At 45.2% G+C, this 19125-nt stretch overlaps 2 protein-coding genes across 2 annotated transcripts in view; one reads left to right on the top strand and one right to left on the bottom strand.

Moving 5' to 3' along the window:
- The window catches only part of VAMP1 (vesicle associated membrane protein 1), a 60595-nt gene extending 52393 nt beyond the window's left edge, over positions 1 to 8202 (top strand). The window contains exon 5 of the mRNA XM_033116462.1: positions 5377 to 8202. Within this exon, the coding sequence (XP_032972353.1) occupies positions 5377 to 5453 (77 nt within the window). The 3' untranslated portion in view covers positions 5454 to 8202. The remainder of the gene's footprint in view (positions 1 to 5376) is intronic.
- LTBR (lymphotoxin beta receptor) lies at positions 8198 to 14008 on the bottom strand. Its single transcript, XM_033116459.1, has 10 exons — positions 13676 to 14008; positions 13438 to 13534; positions 13056 to 13181; positions 12824 to 12976; positions 12350 to 12446; positions 12120 to 12211; positions 10165 to 10272; positions 9835 to 9860; positions 9030 to 9258; positions 8198 to 8668 (listed from the first exon to the last, which is right to left on the bottom strand). The coding sequence occupies exons 1-10, from the start codon at positions 13769 to 13771 to the stop codon at positions 8427 to 8429; spliced, it is 1266 nt and encodes a 421-aa protein (XP_032972350.1). The 5' UTR covers positions 13772 to 14008; the 3' UTR covers positions 8198 to 8426.
- Positions 14009 to 19125: the final 5117 nt, after the last annotated feature.

Raw genomic sequence — 19125 nt, 5'->3', positions numbered from 1 at the left:
TCTTTGCAACTTTTCTGTAATTCTCAAGTTATCCGAAAGCAAACAATTTATTAAGAAAAGAAACCCCACAGAGAAATACACTCATTAAAGTGGCTAATATTAAAATTATTGAAATAATTTTATATATAGTAAGTTTTGGTGAATATGTGAAGCAATGGAACTCGCATGCATTGCAGGTTGGATTGTACGTTACTTGCGTCAGTTTAGAAATGTTTTAGTGGGAGGTGGAAGAAAGGACAGATGCTTAAGGGTACAAACTTTCAAGCAGTAATAAATAAGCTCTAGAGATTTAATGTACAGTATAGTGAATATAAACATAAGTATTATATACATGTATAATCATCAAACTGGCTAAGAGACTAGAACTCAATTATTCCAACTACTAAAAAGAAAGGATAATTATGTAACATGATAGAGGTGCTAATTGTTGCTACAATGGCAATCATATTACAATATATAAATGTATCAAATTGACATGCTGTACACTTTATATTTATTTACACAATTTATATGTCAAATATATTTCAACAAAAAAATGTTTTAGTAGTATTTACTAAAACTATACTATTTCTGGCTTATGATTTAGCAATTCCATTCTAGGTGTATACTCGAGAGATGAGTGCAAATGTCTATAAAAAGACGTGTACAAGAACTGTTTGTAGTAATTTTATTCATAACTGCTGAAAACTTGAAACAACCCTTAAATTGGAAAGAACCAGGAGAATGGATAAATGAATTTAGGTATAGTCATACAGTGGAATACTGCATAGCAAAATTAAAAAAAAGAAACCAAACTACTTATGCTAGCAACAAGGATACATCTCAAAAATATGACATTGATCAAAAGAAGCTAGACACAAAAGGGCTAATACAGTATGATTCCTTTTATATATAATTCACGTATTGGCAAAGCAAATTGATGGGTATAAGTCATAAATCAAACAGTGGATACCGCTGGGATATATCATATATTTCAGATATCATATATATCTCTCAGAGTATAAATTGAGACCCAGGTAGTAAGGATTCCTGAGTGGGATGGGACATGGAATCTTCCTCTGGGGTACTGAAAGCTCTCTCTAGTCTGGAATGGAAACATGGGTCTATACCTATGTAGCAGCTCTTTAAGCTGTACACTTAAGGTTAGTACACTTTATGTACGTTATTACTTAATAAAAATTGAAATAAAAGAGAATAAAAACTACAATGGGGGAGGGGGAGGAACTTAAGTGGTTTTCTATTGCTCTTAGGGTAAAGTCCAAAATCCTTATTGTAGTTTGTAAGCGAATGATCTACTTCTTACCTACTTCTCCAGCTTTATCTCTCTGTTCCCAAGGTCCAGCCAGACTCTTCTTCCGATCACAGGGTCTTTGCACATACCATCCATTCCACCAAGAAAGCTCATCTTTCCCTCCCCCTTCACTTAGCTAACACTAATAATTCTTCAGGTGGTATCTTAAATTTACTCAAGGTAGCATTTCCTGATCATCAAGCCTCGATTAAGTCTCTGATTTATGTTGTGTGTCTTTTGTAGCACTTATCTCACTGTAACTATTTTTCAAGCTTCAGGTTGGTCTTGTTTGCTGTTATATCTTCAGATGCCAGGTACATAGTAAATACTCATTTAATATTTACCGAATGTTAGTTTTGAAAGTGAGGCTCAGATTAATTTAACAAAATAGTAGTCCAAGGCCACAGACTATGAGATGGGATCCAAACCCATCAACAAATCCTGTTCACTATTTTTCCAAGGTGTATTCCCCACACCATCTACCTTTCTCCATCTCCCTGTTGCAATAGCCTTCTACCTGATCTCTCTGCTTCCATTCATTATCCATTGGATTATTATAGATAATAACCCACCATTATCTATTCTCCACATAGCAGCCAGATTGATCTTTTTTAACATGAAAGGAAGTTGTGCCTCTTCCTTGCTTAAACCTTCCAATGCCTTCACTGCACTTAGAAAATAACCGCACTCCTTACCTTGGAGCCCGATGTGATCTGACTTGCTGACTCCATCTGGGACTACTCTCCCCACTACTCAACCAGGTTATAACCTTGACTTGTAGACTCCTAGTTCCTCTAACATCCCAAGCTCCTAGGGCCTTTGCACTAAGCTCTTCTCTAGGAACATTCTTCCTCTTGGTCTTCCTATGACTGGTTCCTTCTGGTTATTCAGCTCAGATGTCACCTCCTCAAGAAGGACTTCCAAGACCATTCAATCTACAGTAGCTATATACCGTGTTTCCCCCAAAATAAGACCAGGTCTTATATTAATTTTTGCTCCAAAAGTCACGTTAGGGCTTATGTTCAGGGGATGTCATCCTGAAAAATCATGGTAGGGCTTATTTTCCAGTTAGGTCTTATTTTCGGGGACACATGGTAGTTACTTTCACTTTCCCTATTTTAGTTTTCAGCATAATACTTAATGTTATTTATTTTCATTATCTGCCTCATGTCACGAGAACAAGAATTTTGTTTAGCTTTGTATCTTCGATACCTAGAACAGTGCCTAGCACATAGTAGGTTCTCAGTAGGTAAATATTTGAGATTTAATAAATGAATGAATTTATTAACGCCTGAGTTCTGTCTGCCATCACACTTGCCTTCCCAGCTGTTGGCAACCACAGGCTCATTGAATCAGCTTTCTCCATAGACCACTTAGAGCTGTGCTGTCCAGTACAGTAGCCAGTAACACATATGACTATTTAAATATGAAATTAAATCAAATTAAATGAAAAATTCAGTTTCTTCATTGCACTAGTCACATTTCCACTGTTCATTAGCCACATGTGGCTGGTGGCTACCATATTGGACAGCACAGATAATAATAATTTTTATCCTTACAGAACGTTCTATTGGAACTTTTATAAATAGGAATAATCCCAAACAGAAGCTTTAGGCTCAGCCCTCAAGTATGACAATAATTGCCTTTAGGGTTCTTGTTACTCTGGAATGGCTTCTGTATAAATTATCTCATTTCACTGAATAAGCCACTTTATGAAACAGGTGCTTTGATGGTCACATCAGACATATACTACTGGGACAAGTAACTTTTTCATGATAAGTACATAAAAATGAACAGCTGCTTAGAAGATCTATTAACATAGAATTATGTGACTGTGCTGAGCAGAAGTGTGGATGGAGGACGTGTTAACAACAGTCTGGGGAAGAGGAGGAGTTGGCAGTCCTAGATATTAAACTAAATTAACTCTAAGATGTGATTCCTTTAGGATGAACTGTTATATTAGAAATGTCTTCAGCTATAAGGAACATAAAACAGACCAATATTATAGACCAAGCTCCCTTAGAAAATCTGAAATAAAGTATTAGCAAACAGAATCCCAGAGGTACATTAAAAAAAGAATACTCCAAGATCAAGTGGGATTTATTCCAGGAAGGTAAGGGTAGTTTAGTATTAGGAAACTGATTTATGTAATTCATCAGATTGATAGATTTAAGGAGAAAAGTAGTGTAATAATTTCTACAGATGCTTAAAAGACATTTGTTTTTCTCTCATAAAAATTCAATATCTATTATTGATTTAAAACTCTGTGAAATAGTAAGAGGTGGAGGTTTCCTTAGCATAATAAGATAAATATATCTATTTCAATTCCTGCTTAATGGGGAAATACTAAAGTATTTCCCTTGAAATCGGGATCAAGACAGAGGGGTCCATTAATGCCATTACTGTTTAACATTGTTCTGGAGGTACTAGGCAACGCATTTAGACAAGATTAAAATATGTTAGATATATAAAAATTAGACAGACACGTTTCACATTTTTATACGTGGTAACCTAAGAGAACTGAAAACCTATTATAGATAATAAGAGAATTCAGTAGGTGGCTAGGAAAAAAAAATTAAGACAGAAAAGATCCCATTCTATAACATTTACAGAGGTTATAGGAATGAATGAACTTAACACAAAATATTCAATATCTTTTTTTTTTTTAAATTAAACATTAAAATACTACTGAGGGACACAAAAGGAATCAACAAATAGAAACGTATGTTCTTGAAAGGAAGACTAACAGCAGGGAGATGTCAATTCTCGCTAATTAATCTAGATATTTAATGCAATCTCACAATACCAACACTAATAGGAGTTTTCTTTCAGGGGCAGGAGAGTGCGGATACTAGATAAGCTAATCTTAAAGTTCATGTGGGATAAGAAATAAGAAAACGTAGTGAGGAAATTTTTGAAAGAGAAGATTAAAAGGAAACCTAATAGATACTAAAATGTAAAGCTAAAATAGTTGAAAGACTATGGTGCTAGCAAATTAAAAAGACAGATAGCAGTAAGAGAATTGAAAATCCAGACGTAAATTCAAATTCATATATAAATTTGAATTATAAAGGTAGTGTTTTAAATTAGTGAAAAAAATTGTTGTTCAATAGATGATTTGAGGATAACAAGATAACATTTGGAAATTGTCCAGTAGAAAAATAGTAAGGGATATGAACAATTAGTGGAAAATAAATTACAAATGACTCTTTAACCCATGGAAATGTTCAGTCACAGTGAAATAAAAGCTTCTCTCTTAGTAAGAAATACAAATAAAAATTACACTAAGATAACATTTTTCACCTTTCAGATTGGCAAAGATCAAAATATTTGCTAGCACACCAATTTTGGTGTTTGTATATGGAAATGGACACTTAAAAATTGCTGACATTCGATCTATATGGAGGGCAATTTGGTAATATTTATCAAAATAAAACATGTGTACCTTTTGACCCACAGTTTTATTTCTAGCAAAATTTTTGATAGCAAACTCTCACATGTGCAAATCAGCATAGGTTATTATTGTAGAATTGTTTGTAATAGTTTGAAAATGAATTAAAAATCCTCAGAGGGATCTAATTAAATGATGCAGCCATATAATGGGATACTATGCAGATATAAAAATTTAGAAGGAAGTTTTTTAATACTGATAACGGAATTATGGCCATGCTGTTTGGTAAATGAAAAAGGCAAGGGGAGAATGTGCTTCCATTTGTGGGGGCAGAAAAGAGGAAAGACATATATGTGTATACATTTTTCTCTGGAAAAACATCAGAAACAGTGACATTGGTTGCTTCCAAGGAGAAGACCATGGTGGTTGAAGGACAGGAGTGAAAAAGAGACATTTCACCATTTACTCTTTGATACTTTTTGGATTTTGAGCCAGGTGAATAAATTACTTACCCAAAAAGAGGAAATAGATAAAATTAAAACTAAAAATGTAGAGGAAAACTTGACTTACTGTGATTTACACAAATGGGGGTTTGTTTTTCTCTCATAAAAAGAAGCCCAACGTAGGTGCTTGCTGACCGTTGGTTCAGCTGCTCAATGATGCCTCATGAATCAGGTTCTTTTTTTGCTTCCAGGACCTCCATCCTCAGAGGACTGGCTTTCTAACTCCATGGCTGTTTCCCATGATAGTAAGATGGCTGCCACAGCATAGACATCATGTCTTCAAACAAACATCCCCCAGACAAGAAAGAAAGGACAAGGAAAACCAAAAACCTTTTCCTAATGATGCTTTTTTTTTGTCCTGGGAACGAGACTTCCCTGTACCTGTCACTGGCCAGAAATGGATCCCGGGCCCCATCCTAAACCAATTCCTGGCAAAGGGGAATGGGTTTATTGGCTCCCGGGACTGGAGGAAGGGCCTCCCCTCCTGATATCATGGAATCTCTGCCTTAGTACAGGAAAGGAGTTCCGTTCCTAGGACAGGTGCAGAAGCCTGCTGGGTAGGTAGCAGAAAGAGTCCATCACAGCTGTCAATGTGAACCCCTCCATCTTTTGAAAAAAGAAATTCTTAGTTACCCCAGGACTACATGCCCCCACATGTCCCACTGCTGCCGCTCTATACACAGTTACGTCCATCTCTCTCCTGGACTGCTGCCTTAGCCTCCTTACTGGCCTCCCCACACCCATGCTGACATTGGTTGGATTCAGTACTGGCTTTCTCCTCCATGTAGTATAGGAGTGGGGTTCTCAAAAATAATATATGAGAGACTATCTAGATTCAGACTTAATTATCCCATGATTAGCTACTACGGTATCTGGTTCCATCTTTCGAAGGCAGCAGTCAAGAGGCTGTCTTCATTGATTTTTCTATCAGCTTTCATTCTAAACAAGAACTCTCTCAGTATAAAGTGTGCTCTGTCAATGTGTCATGGAGCCTGTATTATAATAACTCAGCACTGGCAAAATAGGCACGGGCAGTGTTACAGGCTGAATTGTGTCTTCCACAGTTCATATGTTGGAGTCTTAATCCCCAGCACTTAGAATGTGAGGTATATTTGGTCTTTAAAAGGATAATTAAATTAAAGTGAGGCCATTCAGGTGGGCCTGAATCTAGTGTAACTGGTTTTCTTATAAGAAGAGATTAGGACACAGAGACACACAAAACGGGAAGACCTCGTGAAGACACAGGGAGAAAACAGCCATCAGCAAGCCAAGGAGAGAGGCCTCAGAAGAAACCAACTCTGCCGACACCTTGATCTTGGACTTGTAGCCTCTAGAACTGTGAGAAAATAATTGTTTTTTAAGCCTCCCAATCTGCGGTACTTTGTTATGGTAACTGTAGCAAATTAATATAGGCAGATATAATCCTAAATTTGAATGGTGTTACATAGGACGGTGCCTTAGCATCACTTCTTTAAAAATTTTTTCCTTTTATTTTGTTGCAAATGTATAAAATTTGTTTTTTATCTAAACACATTGGAACATTTATTAAGGATTTATGTTGTCTGGCTCTAGCATACTGCGAGAGCAGGATTTAACTATCTAAAGATACAGCTTACCATTCTTTACGTCTCAACAAAGGAAGTTGGATCTAATACTTTGATGGTCAACCTTAAATAACCCCTCACTTGGATCAGACGGCTCCCGGAGTATGTGATTTATAGCCACACCATCTTGATGAGCCCCAGCAACGGAGTTCTTAACACTAGACCCAGACGTGGCCTTTTATGGAAGGAGCAGTCAGCTGGCCGCCGCTCCCCTCACAATCCTTCAAGCTAAGATCGTCTCTACCAGGCAGCATGGTAGATAAATTCTGGGGGCCCAAACAGTTACAAATCAGAGAGCTTGAGAAGATTTAAAGTTCTTTTGGGGGAAAAAAAATAAGGTGAAATAAACAGTGAAAATCATGAGTTCTCCTTCTGAGTGAAAGAAGACCAGCCTGGATCCCTATACCAACACAAGGTGAACTTGACCTCTCACATTTTATGTCTCAAGTGCATATCCTTCCTTGCAGTCAACCTTGCAGAACACTGTTTTACTCTGCATTGTGGCTGTGAGACTTAATGCCTGTGGAACATGCAGGAGGTCTGACTCTTTGAGGAAACCAGCCCATCTTACCCATGCAGAGAAATTCTGGAAGGATGTGGTATGTGAAGTTTTTACCCAAGAGGCCTCTCGAGCCAGACTAACTGGGTGCAAATCCCAGCTTTGCCATTTGCAGCTGGATTGGGCAAGCAACTTACCCTCTCTGTGCCTCAGTTTCCTTAGTTGTTAAATGGGACTAGTGATAATACCTAGTTCATGGGGATGTTGTGAGCATTACATAAATTATTATTGTAAAGCATTTAAACACTGCCTGGCATGTGGTCAGCGATAACTGGCTAATACTGTTATTTCTTGAGTTACATAGACCAGTCCCTCATAGAAATACCTTTGTGGGATTACATTTTCATGTTTTGATTTTTGCCTTTGACATTGCCCCAATGGAACAGTGTTTCTGTATCAATCCCAAGAAAATAAATTATCTACGTCTCAATGTCCAATTTATTTGCATATGGTTACAATTTATAAATACACTTGACGTTTCCCCCACCTCTGAAACTCTCTCTGGCCAGAAATGGATCCTGGGCCCCATTATACCTAGTAACTAGCCAAACACCCAGTTTTTCATGACTCCCTTTCCTCTCTAGGAGGGGAGGACAGGGCTGGTCTTCATACAGGGTCTACCTCAGTCCCTGGAAAGTGTGGCTCCTCAAAGCGCTGCAGCTTGGAGGTGAACGCCATGAATCCGTTAGAGGTCCCAGGGATGTGACCATGTAGCTGGCTCCATTCTGTGCCATGTTTTGGGTGTAGAGTGCCATGGTGGGCAGCAGCAGACATCATAGGTTCTGTCTGTGCCTGAAGCTGAGCTGGTGCAGCCCCAGCAGGCAGGGGGGTTCTGCAATGAAGTCTCAGGCAGTGGTGAGAGTCCTGTGATGGGCACTGTACCCAGCCAGTGCCCAGCTCTGCTCTCGGAGACGTGTCTGAGGCCTGGCTGCTTAGTGCCTCGCGGGGCCCTACCCAGGCCCTCTGTCAATCCTGTGTGGGTAGGGCCACCTCGGGGAGAAGGTGCTCTCGTACCTCCCTTCTCCTGCTTTCCCCAGACGCTGTCAGGCTTGGGTCACAAATTGGGTCCTTGGCCCTGTTAGGGGGCATGGCAGCCCAGTGTCTCTGTCTCAGCCAGGTGCCAAGCTTTGCCATCTTCCTGGTAGGGTGTAGAGAGCCCAGGAGGACATGGGGCACCCTCTTCAGGAATGGGGTATGGAGGCTCCGGGGACACTGGGGGGTCTCCAGGGCCCCGTGCTCCCCCCAGCACTGGCCCGTTGTAGATGTAGATGTTGCCAGTGACAGTCACAGACCCGCCGGTGACATGAATGCCATTGGTACCTGTGGAGAGGGAGGCAGAGTGAGAGGGGCGTAGGGGGCACAGTTGAGGAAGGAAGGCCGGTGAGCACCCTGCATCGGACTCTTGTTGCCCGAACGCCCTTGTTCTTCTGCCTTCTCTCCTTTCCTCTCTGTTCCCACTTCCATTTGCTATTGGCTTCTTGAGCTCTGCATTCATGTCTGTGTCTGGGTTTTTCAGTCTCTTCCCTTCTCTTTAGTTGGGAAACTCTGGCTAGCTGTTGGAGTCTCTGTCTGGCCTCCATTTCAGTCTTCTCATTTCTGTCTGGCTTACACTCTCTCGCCCTGCTGACTGTCTCTCCCACTCCACCTCCCCCACCTCCTCTTCTCCTTGCAGCCTACTCACCGTGGGCCACCTGGCCTTGCTCTGGGAGCTCGGCCTCCAGCTCCCTGGCCTGACTCAGAGGACTCTGCTGTTGTAGCATCTCTTCCTCCAAAACTGAGGGCACTGGGGGCCAGGCCGAGGCAGGGGTCACGTCTCCAGGGATGGGCAGAAGTGGCTTTACCAGGTCAGGAAAATGTGGGTTGATGCTTGGAGGCTCCCAGCTTCCATCAGCGGTATTTGATTCCTCTCTCTGCAGGAGGGAGGCAGAGAACCAACCAATGACGTGGGCCTCAGACAGACCTCATCTTTCTTTAATTCCCATGCCCCACTCCAACTTAGGCAGCTCATCGCCCTCCTCTGCTCCTCCTCATGCTCCCTTCCTCAGGCCTTTGCACTTGATGTTCTTCCTTCCTGGAGCACTTTCCCCAGATATCCCAATGCCTGGCTCCCTCATTTCTTCAGCTCTCTGCTCAAATATCGGCTTATCAGAGAGGCTCTCTCTGTCTTCTGTCTGTGATCAGATACGCCCACCTTCTGCCACTGTCACTTACTGCCCCCCTACCCTGCTTTCTTCCGCAGTTATCACCACCGGATACCTCTTTGTTTAACTTTATTGCTCCACTGTTCACAGGAGGGTAATTACTTTGTTGTACTTGCTGCTATACCCACATGCCTAGGCCAGCACCTGGCACATTGCATGCTCAAAAATTATTCGTTGAATGAATGACTGAATGTTGAAGCCTGCACACTCTTTACCTGCCTACCCCTACCTTGTTCGCTCTCCCTCTCTGCCCCTCCTTGCTGCCTTCTCAGCCTTCCCCATTACCTCTGGATGCCTCTTGAGCAGGGATCCTGCAATGAAAATGAAATGGGTGGCAGTCTCTGTAGACTTTCACCCTCCACACCCCACCACAACGTGATGCTGCCCACCCTGGGGTCCCAGAAGGAATAGGCTATTATTACCCTTGTCTCCAGCCTCAGGGTCGGGGGCTGGATGGAGATGATGTCTATTGGGAGGTAGGCATTGAGAGTCTTGAGTATGAAGGGGCAGATGGGCTGGCCCTGGGGAAGCTGAATATTCCTTCCAACCCCCTCCCGCATCCAGGTGGGGACAGAGGCTGGACTGCATCCCTGAGTACATCTGGCCCCTTCCTACCCAGCTTTCTGCAGAGAGAGGGGTGGCTCTTCCAGGTGCAGGCGAGGACTGTGGTGAGGAACAGCAGAGAGACCAGTGGCAGCATGATGGCCAGCACCAGCATAGTTCCTGCCAGGGCAGCAGACAGGAGGGGCATGAGGACTCGGGAAGGGCAGAGGGGAAGGAAGTTAGGAACAGCTTTCCAGTTCTCTGGGCAACCCAGACAGAGAAAAGGGGGAGCAGTTTTTCCCTTCTAGCCCTACTGTAGTTCCTAAAGGCAGAAATAGAGACACTTCCCTGGGTTATGGAGAAGGGGAACTCGGTTGGCCTTAGAGGGACCTCCTGACAGCCAGGAGAAACTCTCCTGTGGGCGAGGATGTTTGGAGTGGTGCAGGTGCCCAGCTGTGTGAGGACAGGAGCTTGGGCAGTTGGTTTTTAAGGGCTAGAAGTCGGGGTGGGAGACAGTCCAGGAGGGTGGGGCTTGGGGTTCTAAGCAAACTCAGGCCACAGGGTAGAACCATGTTTCTGTGGACTTGACCATCAGTGGACCATCTTACAGAGGCCACTGTAGTAACTGAGTGCTCCTCTGTACCTAAGGGGGTGTTCTCAGAGTGGGGCAAAGGAGCCTTGCTTCTGAACTCTGCCTGTGGCTGCTTGGGAGAGTAGGGGTTGCAAGGTTTCCACCCCCTTTCAGATTCCAGGAGGGAACAGGAATAGGAGGCTGGATTTCTCAGGACCACATGTGTGGCAGTGGATAATTTCTGTCTTTCGTGGGCCTCAGTGCAGCCATCCGTGGCATGGAGTCTGCAGTGGCCATCACCCAGAATGGGAGGCATGGGGACAAATTGGACCTGGAGTCTTGAACACCTGGGTTTCTGCTCAGCTGTGTGACTTTTTAAGTCATTTCACCTCTTTGAGCATCAGTTTTTTTCCATAAGTAAAACGAGGGCGTTAGACTCTAAAATGCCAGCACTAAAATTTCCATCATATTTGATACATTAGTTAAAAATTAGTAAGAGGACATGGGAAAATATTTATGATGTAGTTGAATGAAAAAATCAGGTTACAAAACAGTCAAATGATTCCACATTTTTTAGAAAAAAATTATAGGTATAGAGATACATAGAAGAATGGGAGGATAGATTCAAAAATGTTAAGAGTGGATATGCTAGGTGATGTTCTGTGGGTGATTTTTAATTTTATGTATCTGAATTTTCTAATTCTCTACAGCGCGCATGCGTTATGGCATAGGCTTTGGAGTAAAAAGGCCTGAGTACAGGTCTTCGTAACACCGACTACCACGTGGGTGATCTTCACGGAACCTCCCTGAGCCTCAATTTCCTCATCCCATGAGCAAGGATAATAATAGAACTACTTCATGGGATCAGTAAGAGGATTAAATGAATTAGTGAAAGTCAAGTGATTGGAGAGTGTCTGACACGCTAGCTCTCGATAAATGGAAGTTAAGATGATAAATAATTGCTAATTTTAAAAAGTTAATAAAATAAATTCTCCCCACTTAATAATGATCGCAATCATTAGAAACATTACATAATTGTCTATTAGGCTAGGAAACCAGTAACTCCACAGAAAAAAACCAAAAAGGAGTCAAATGTGGAGTTATCTCTCTCACAACGAAAGCGTATAATCTAACAGAGCTATTCAGTCTAGTAAATGGATCGTATGATGGTGGCATGTCTAAAACGATGCCAGTGATGTCAGTTACAGTTACGTCTCAGCGTGGGAGTGTTCCTTGACATAATACTATATATATGTCATATGTAACTTAAAAAAGAATGTGTGTGTGTGTAAATTGGCTTGGGGACACTCCAATTTCTCTTTAAGGAACTTTTCATCTTTCCCCCACTCTGAGAGGGAAGGTTTCCTCTTTTCCCCATTTTCTCAGATGGGAGGAATGAAGGCATTTTCCCAGACCTCCCCCCGCAACTCCCTGCCTGTCAGGCTTAACCCCTCACCTGCCATCTCCGGGGGCTCTGGTGGACTTTTGCAGCTGGTGTCAGACTGGCTGGTGCCTGGCTTTGCCTCTACCAGGCCCTGGTCCTCACACCTGTGGAAGAAAGGGAGGCCCGACTCAAGAGGGCACACAGCTGGAGGTGGAAAGTGGCAAGGAGGGTCTTAGAGTTGAGTATGGGGTTGTCACCAGCTGGGGCTTCTGGGAGGGTGGGAGGAGCATGGATTCACTTACCTGGTATGGGGCTGGCATCGGGCAATAGGGGAGGAGGTGTTCTGGAAGTGTCCTGCCTTACAGGGCACACAGTTGCTATTAGCCTTCCCAACTTCACCTGACAAGAGAGAAGCAAGGCCAGCCAGGGTGAGTGGGCAAAGGAAGCCTCTTGCCCAGTTCTGAGCTTCCTTTATACCCCCTGGATGGCCCTTCCCTGCCCACCCACCCCATTCTGTAGCTCGCCCCTTTCCTGATCTCCCCCCTGCCCAGTGCTGTGGGGACTGCCCCTCCCCGCCACTGCCCCTCTTCCTGTCCCAGTTCCATATCTCTGCAGATTCCTTCTATGAGCCTTTCACAGGGAGGGAGAAGAGGCTTTTAATGCCAAAGAGAACTACCTGGAGGCTCACCATGCACACAGAACCATGCTCCCTGCGCCCATTTAAGATCACCGGCACCCAGCCTCCTCCCTGCCTTCTGCCCTTAGTGACCTCTGACCTTTGAGCTCAGCTTCAGTGCCTGGTGGGCAGTCCGAGAGTGGCTCGCAGTGTAGACACTCATGGTCCCAAAGGGCGCAGAACATTCCTGGCTGGCAGTGGCACTGGGTTTTCTGTTTGCTAGTGCAAGGTGCAGTCTCCTCGAAGCCCAGTACTTGTGGGGAGACAGGAGAACTCAGTGGAGGAGCTGCGCTCCAGGGGACCCCAACTCTCCCCAGGCACACCCTACTCACTGTGGTCACAGGGTCGGCAGATCTGGCAGGATAAGAGATGGTTCCAGTGCTCATTGTAGGAATTTTCAGAGCACGCGGCACAAACTGTGTCCTGGCTGAGGCTGCATTCAGTTAAGACGTATGTGCCTAAAATGTGAGTGGGGCAGTAGGAGTGTCAGGGAACGGGGGTCCCACCCTCACCTCTGCCACTTGCTGTGTGACCCTGGGCCTGACCCTCTTGGTGCCTGCGAATGAGGGATGGCCAGTGTTTCTCATTCTCTGTCTCTGCTAGCTGGTTTTCCTGGGAGAAAGTGTCTGCCTTTCGTCTGAGGCCGGGAGGTAGACTGGAGTTCCCTGTAACCCACCTCCCTGTCCCAGGCTTCCTCTGGCCATTGCCTCTCACCTGGGGGACAGCGGGAGCAGCAGGCCTTGAGCTTGGACTCGTAGTACTCCTCTTCTTGGTCCCGGCAGGTTTCCTTATCCGTGTGGTACGGGGGCACCTTCAAGGGAAGATGGGGGGAGGGAGGAGAGTTTTTCAGGGGTTAGCTGGGGAGAGCAGAGCGACCGACCGCGGAGGGAGCTGCCCAGAGCCCTTTTCCCTACCTGCCCGCCCCCACCCACCTGCACAAACCCTCCCTCACCAGTGGGGGCTGGAACGCTGCCAGGAGATTGCAGAGGCCTAGTATGAGTGGCCCCCAGGCCAGGCTGCAGAGGGAGGCGGCATACGGCAGGCGCATGGCGGCCAGTCGGCCAGCCGACCAGATGGGTGGAGGCCTGGGAGTAAGGTGGGAGGCCTGGATGTCTGGGGCAGTGGTGGCAGCAGCCTCCTGAGCCCAGGGGCTGCGACAGGACTCGGGCCGATGTGCCCCTCGGGGCCGGAGCCGCCAGGCCTGGCCTGGCCTCGCCTCCAGGGCTCCAGGCTCAGGAAGTGGGAGTGGAGCTAGCCGGCCACGGGGCGGGGACAGGGAGCGCTGGGAGCTGAGGTCGGCTGGCTGGCTGTCGCAATCGGGAAGAGGAACAGGCTTGGCTGCCCTTATGCTGGGCGGGAGGGGGTGGACGGGAAAGCACGTGAAGGCAACAGGGCCGGAACCGGGACTCCTCCCTTCTCCGGAAGCCGGACTGTGAAAGGAGGACTGCAGGGACAGGCCCAGATGGTGGGAAAGGGGCAGCAGAGGCAGTGGACAATCCTCAGATGGGCCTCGAGAGCCCAACTAGGGCAGAGCTCAGACGGAAACAGATGGAGTTCAAGACAGAGCCGTGTTCAGCCAGTGTCAGATCTGAAAAGTGGAGGGCCTGGGACTGCCAAACATGGGGAGTGCAGAGACCCAGGGAAAGCCAGCCAGATGCAACATCTGGGAACCAGAAGTCCTGGGTGGTAGATTGTTTGGATCCCTGCCTTGTTGAGTGACTTTTTAAGATAAGCTGCAAAGAAATAACAATCAGCCCTGCCCTCCCCTGATCCACCCAGTCCACACATTGACGGACACAGGTCACCTGAGAGGGTGCAGTCCCTGCTCTTCTGTCCTTAGAGAAGGGGGAGGACGTGGAGACCAAGTTCCCAATGAGTAGGGGCAGCCGCAGCCTTCCGTCCTAGCTTCTTCACCCAGGAGCCTTTGAATCCCTTTGAACTGGGGAGAGCTGAGAGTCCACCAGTCCAGTTCCCTCACCTTAAGGATGAAAAGACTGAGGCTCAGGTCCAGGAGACCAGCATTCCAGGGGGGCTTAGGCCCATGCCTGCTTCCTTTCTTCCCATCATTTCCCTGCAACCCATTAACAGTGCCCCTGGAGTGACTTGCAGTTGCCCACCCTCCTCCCCCCTTATGCCAGGCTCTCCGGTCTCCAGGTTTCTGTGCTTCTGACTGAGTCTCACCTGCTCTTGAGGATCACTGGGGCTCTGGGAAGCACGTCCACTCCAGGCTGCACAGCCCCATGCAGGCTGCTCTCTGGGACCTGCTGTTTATTGTCTGCCGGCCCATCAGGCCATGAGCTCTGCAATGGCCTGGGCTGAGTCTTTAAGTCTGGCTTCCCAGTGTTTAGCACAGAGTCTGGCACATTTCATGTGTCCAATACGTATGTATGGAATTCAGGACTGATGCCTTGCCCGTGTCACATAGCCAGTCCATGACAAAACTAACCTAGAGTCCAGGGCTACTTATTTCTGGGTCCCAGCTCATTCTAGCAACCACGCTGCCTCCTTGTGGCTCAGGGATGCCTCCCTTGACGTGAGGGGCTGACTTACTCTCTTGAGATAGGTCACCTGGGCACTGTCCCTGCCCCCCACCCTGGAGAGTCCAGTTCAGCGCTCATCCTTAACCTGATTTGTCTGACTGGCTGGACAGGCTCTAGGTGGAGGAGCTGGGAGGTCCTGGTGAAGGGGTCTGCCTGAGCTTTAGACGTTTCCCTCTCCTCTCCTGGTGCAGGCCTAGGACCTGCACTCTGCTGCACTTACCTAATGGTCCATGGCTTCCTGGAAAGGGAAGAAATATCAGAACAACAGGCAGTGCTCAGGGCTGCTGCTCTTTCCAGGTGAAGGGAATTGGGGACTGGGACTGGACTTAGCACTGAGCTCTTAAGCTCGTAAAGGTACGTGTGTAGTGGCCTTAGATCCTTTTTTCTCTTTTTTCATTTTACGTTTTATTGTGGAAATTACACACTTAACATATACATACACAAAAAGAGAGAAAATAGCTGAGAGAAAAAAGAGAGAAAATTAGTGAACTCCCAACTTCAACTCAGGTGTCTTATTTCTTTTATGCAATCCTCCCCCAGTCTTCTAATCTCTCGTAATTATTTTGAAGTACATCCCAGACATAGCATCATTTCTTTTGAAAATATTTCAGGATTTTACTCTAAAAGAGAGCAACTCTTCTTTTAATTGAGATGTAACACATAAACAATAGTGCGTATAAAGTACACTACACAGATCAATGATTTTCACTTTTCCATAGCCTGTGTATTTCCGCGGAACAATTCCTGAACCCCAATATGTTCCTGCATGCCCTTTCCAGTCAAAGCTCCCTGCTTCACAGTAAGCACTCTCAGATCCTTTTCCACCCCAGCTGCCGGAACTATTTCTTTCTGCTGCCAATCTCACGCTGTCACTTCAACCTTCAAGGACTCTCTGGGTCCTATGGAAAGAGCCCTAAGATCTAGACGTTAATCTTGGCCCCATCACTTCACCTCTCTCTGTTGTTGTTGTTGTTGTTGTTGTTCTAGTCAACACCTGGTTTCCATGCAGATCTGTTCTTCACCCTTCTCCTGCTTTGATCTGCATCGCTACTTGGAACTACATTTCCCAGACTCCTCTTCCCTCTTGCTGCTGTGTAGTTTCAGCCAATAGGAAGACAGGTGGGTGGAGGACTGGTAGGTGGGAAGAGGGAGGAAGCTAGGCTATTTCTATTTTCTTCAACCCCATACCCCTTTTGTTTTTAGTTAGTTGTGTTTGTTCTTTCCCTCCTTCCACAATTCCATCTCCTACTAGGCAGCCCCCGCTACTTAGCTCTTGCCGCATAGCTCTGGAGGCTTCTGGGTCTATAATGCTACATTAGCTTGCTGCCTTTCCAGCCCTAGAGTTGGTAATTGATTCCTGGTCTATTTTCTGGGTTGCCTCGCTGTCTCCTGTTGACTTTTCAGCTCTTCCATCACCCATGTACCAATTCTCTGTGTTAAATTTCTTCCGTTTGAAAGACTGAGAGTGTTTCCTGTTTCCTGGCTGGACCATGATTGACAAATCCTATCAATAAATGGTTACTATGCCTATCCAACCTCCAGGAGGATGAAGGGAGACTCACAGAGGTGAGGAATCCATGAATTCTTTGTGACCAGGGCATTGTCTCTGTTTGTTTCCTTTCGTGTTCTTGGCCAGCTTCCTTGAAGTGTTACTCATTTCCATTGGGCAACACCAGACAGAGACGAAGGATCCATCAACCCCCAAGTCTTCTTTCAAGGGGGTTGCTCACTGAACCTTCTTCTACAGGCCTAAGAAGAATCCAAAAAGGGAGTTGGTGGGAATGAATTCTTCTAAAGACTTTTTTCCCCTCTCCTCTTCCCCACACTACTCTTAGCCAACTGGGTACCCCTTGTAATGGTGTGGTAAAGACTGAGAAATGTGTAACTGATGAGGGTCGTCCTTCTCCATGGTGTTTCTATTATCACTGGGGACAATCCCTTAGCCCAGTTGTCTCAAATGGGGTGATTTTGCTCCCCAAAAGACATTTGGCAATATCTGGAGGGGTTCTTGATTATCACGATTAAGGGGGTACTATTAGCATCGAATAGGTAGAGGCCAGGGATGCTGCTAGACATCCTATAGCTCACAGGACAGCACCTCCCACAACAAAGAATTGTCCATTGTCCAAATGTCAATAGTGCCAAGGTTGAGATTTGCTGCCTTCACCCAAAGGAATAAACTAATGGTGAACTTTTAAGCATCCTGCCAAGTGGCTAGACTAGGAGTGGCTGGGAGGGATTTTCTGGGACATCATTTTATTTTATTTTATTTTTAATTTTTATATATATTTTTTTGTTTTTGGTTTTTTAAATTGAGGAATATTGGGGAACAGTGTGTTTTTCCAGGGCCCATCAGCTCCAAGTCAAGTCGTTGTCTTCAATCTAGTTGTGGAGGGCGCAGCTCACTGGCCCATGTGGGAATCGAACCAGCAACCCTGTTGTTAAGAGCTCCCACTCTAACCAACTGAGCCATCCGGCTGCCCTGGGGCATTATTTTAGATTAAAGAGAAATTCATACTATGTAAATTCCGATAAAAGGACCCACTGCTTTCCACAGTGGGCAGCTTAGTGTGGAGAGGCTAATTATCTCTAAGTAGTAAAAATAAAGAGTTGCATTTAATTGAGTGACTCGTTTTTACCCTAGAAAGGATGGAGGCTGAAATGAAAAAAGTGAATAAAATTTAGATAAATTAATAGACCACAAATTAATGTGTTACCAGAGGAAATTAAGATGTTTGATGTGTGGGGACGCTTTCTCATAGCATATCACTCTCCATCAAAGATGAACCTTGGGTCTTACCCCAGATGCTAATTCTGCTGTCTTTTGCAAAGTGGGTCAGCAAATAGTGACAGCTCTACAATGGGGCCGCCAAGTATGAAGCCTGGTGCCTGTTCTCAGGGAACTCATAATATGACCCATGCATACGTAAACACATAAATACACACACACACATCAGGATAATAATAGTATACAGATGTAAGTGCTGTAATAGTATTCTAAACAGCTCTCACTCTGGAAGCGTGGTGGAGAGAGTGATTGCTTCCATATCCCCTCTTCTCCAGTGAGCAAGAGGCAGGAAGTCCCTTCAAACTCATAACCCTCATCCCACTGAAGACCCTCCAGTTTCACTTCTCACCCTATAGGCTTTGCACATGTTATGCCACTCTACAGGGTTAGAGGATGGTTGGTGTTGGGAGGGTGAAAGCAGCCCTGCAGAGAAGGAATGGCTGGGGCTCTGAGAGAGGCTGGGGGAGCTTCCAAGACAAGGTCTGCCAGGTCCCAGATCCTCCACAGGACAAGGCTCCACTTCTCTGGAAGTTAGGGGAGCGGCACTGAGCTTGGAAAAGGGAGGCTAAGCTCTCAAGCTGACCCCACCCCTAACTCCTGGATGACTGTTAGGCAAGTCACTTTGCTTCTCAGGGCCTCAGTTCCCTCATGTGTTAAGCAAGGGACTAGGTGTGACCATCTGGGCCGCCTTATCCACTCCCTCCTGCCATTTTGTTTTTCAGATGAGAGCACTAGGACCCGGAGAGGTAAAGAGCCATTTTCAAAGTCACATACATAGTTTAAAGGCAAAAATGGAACTCATAGAATAATACCTATAACATCCCATTTATGAAAAAAAAATATTTTGTTTTTTCAAAAATACATGTAAGGCTATTCAAGCACACAAAAAGATATAGATGAATACACAAATTGTAGTGGCTGTCATTGGGCCTCGGTGTGGGAAAGGAATGGGACAAAGAAAGGCTTTTTTTTTTCTTTTTTTTAAAATTTATTGGGGTGACAATTGTTAGTAAAATTACATAGATTTCAGGTGTACAATTCTGTATCACATCATCTATAAATTACATTGTGTGT

This window comes from Rhinolophus ferrumequinum, chromosome 10 (genome assembly GCF_004115265.2).
Source record: "Rhinolophus ferrumequinum isolate MPI-CBG mRhiFer1 chromosome 10, mRhiFer1_v1.p, whole genome shotgun sequence".
Taxonomy (NCBI): domain Eukaryota; kingdom Metazoa; phylum Chordata; class Mammalia; order Chiroptera; family Rhinolophidae; genus Rhinolophus; species Rhinolophus ferrumequinum.
The sequence above is the reverse complement of the archived record's forward strand: the minus strand, read 5'-3'. Positions and strand labels throughout refer to the sequence as shown.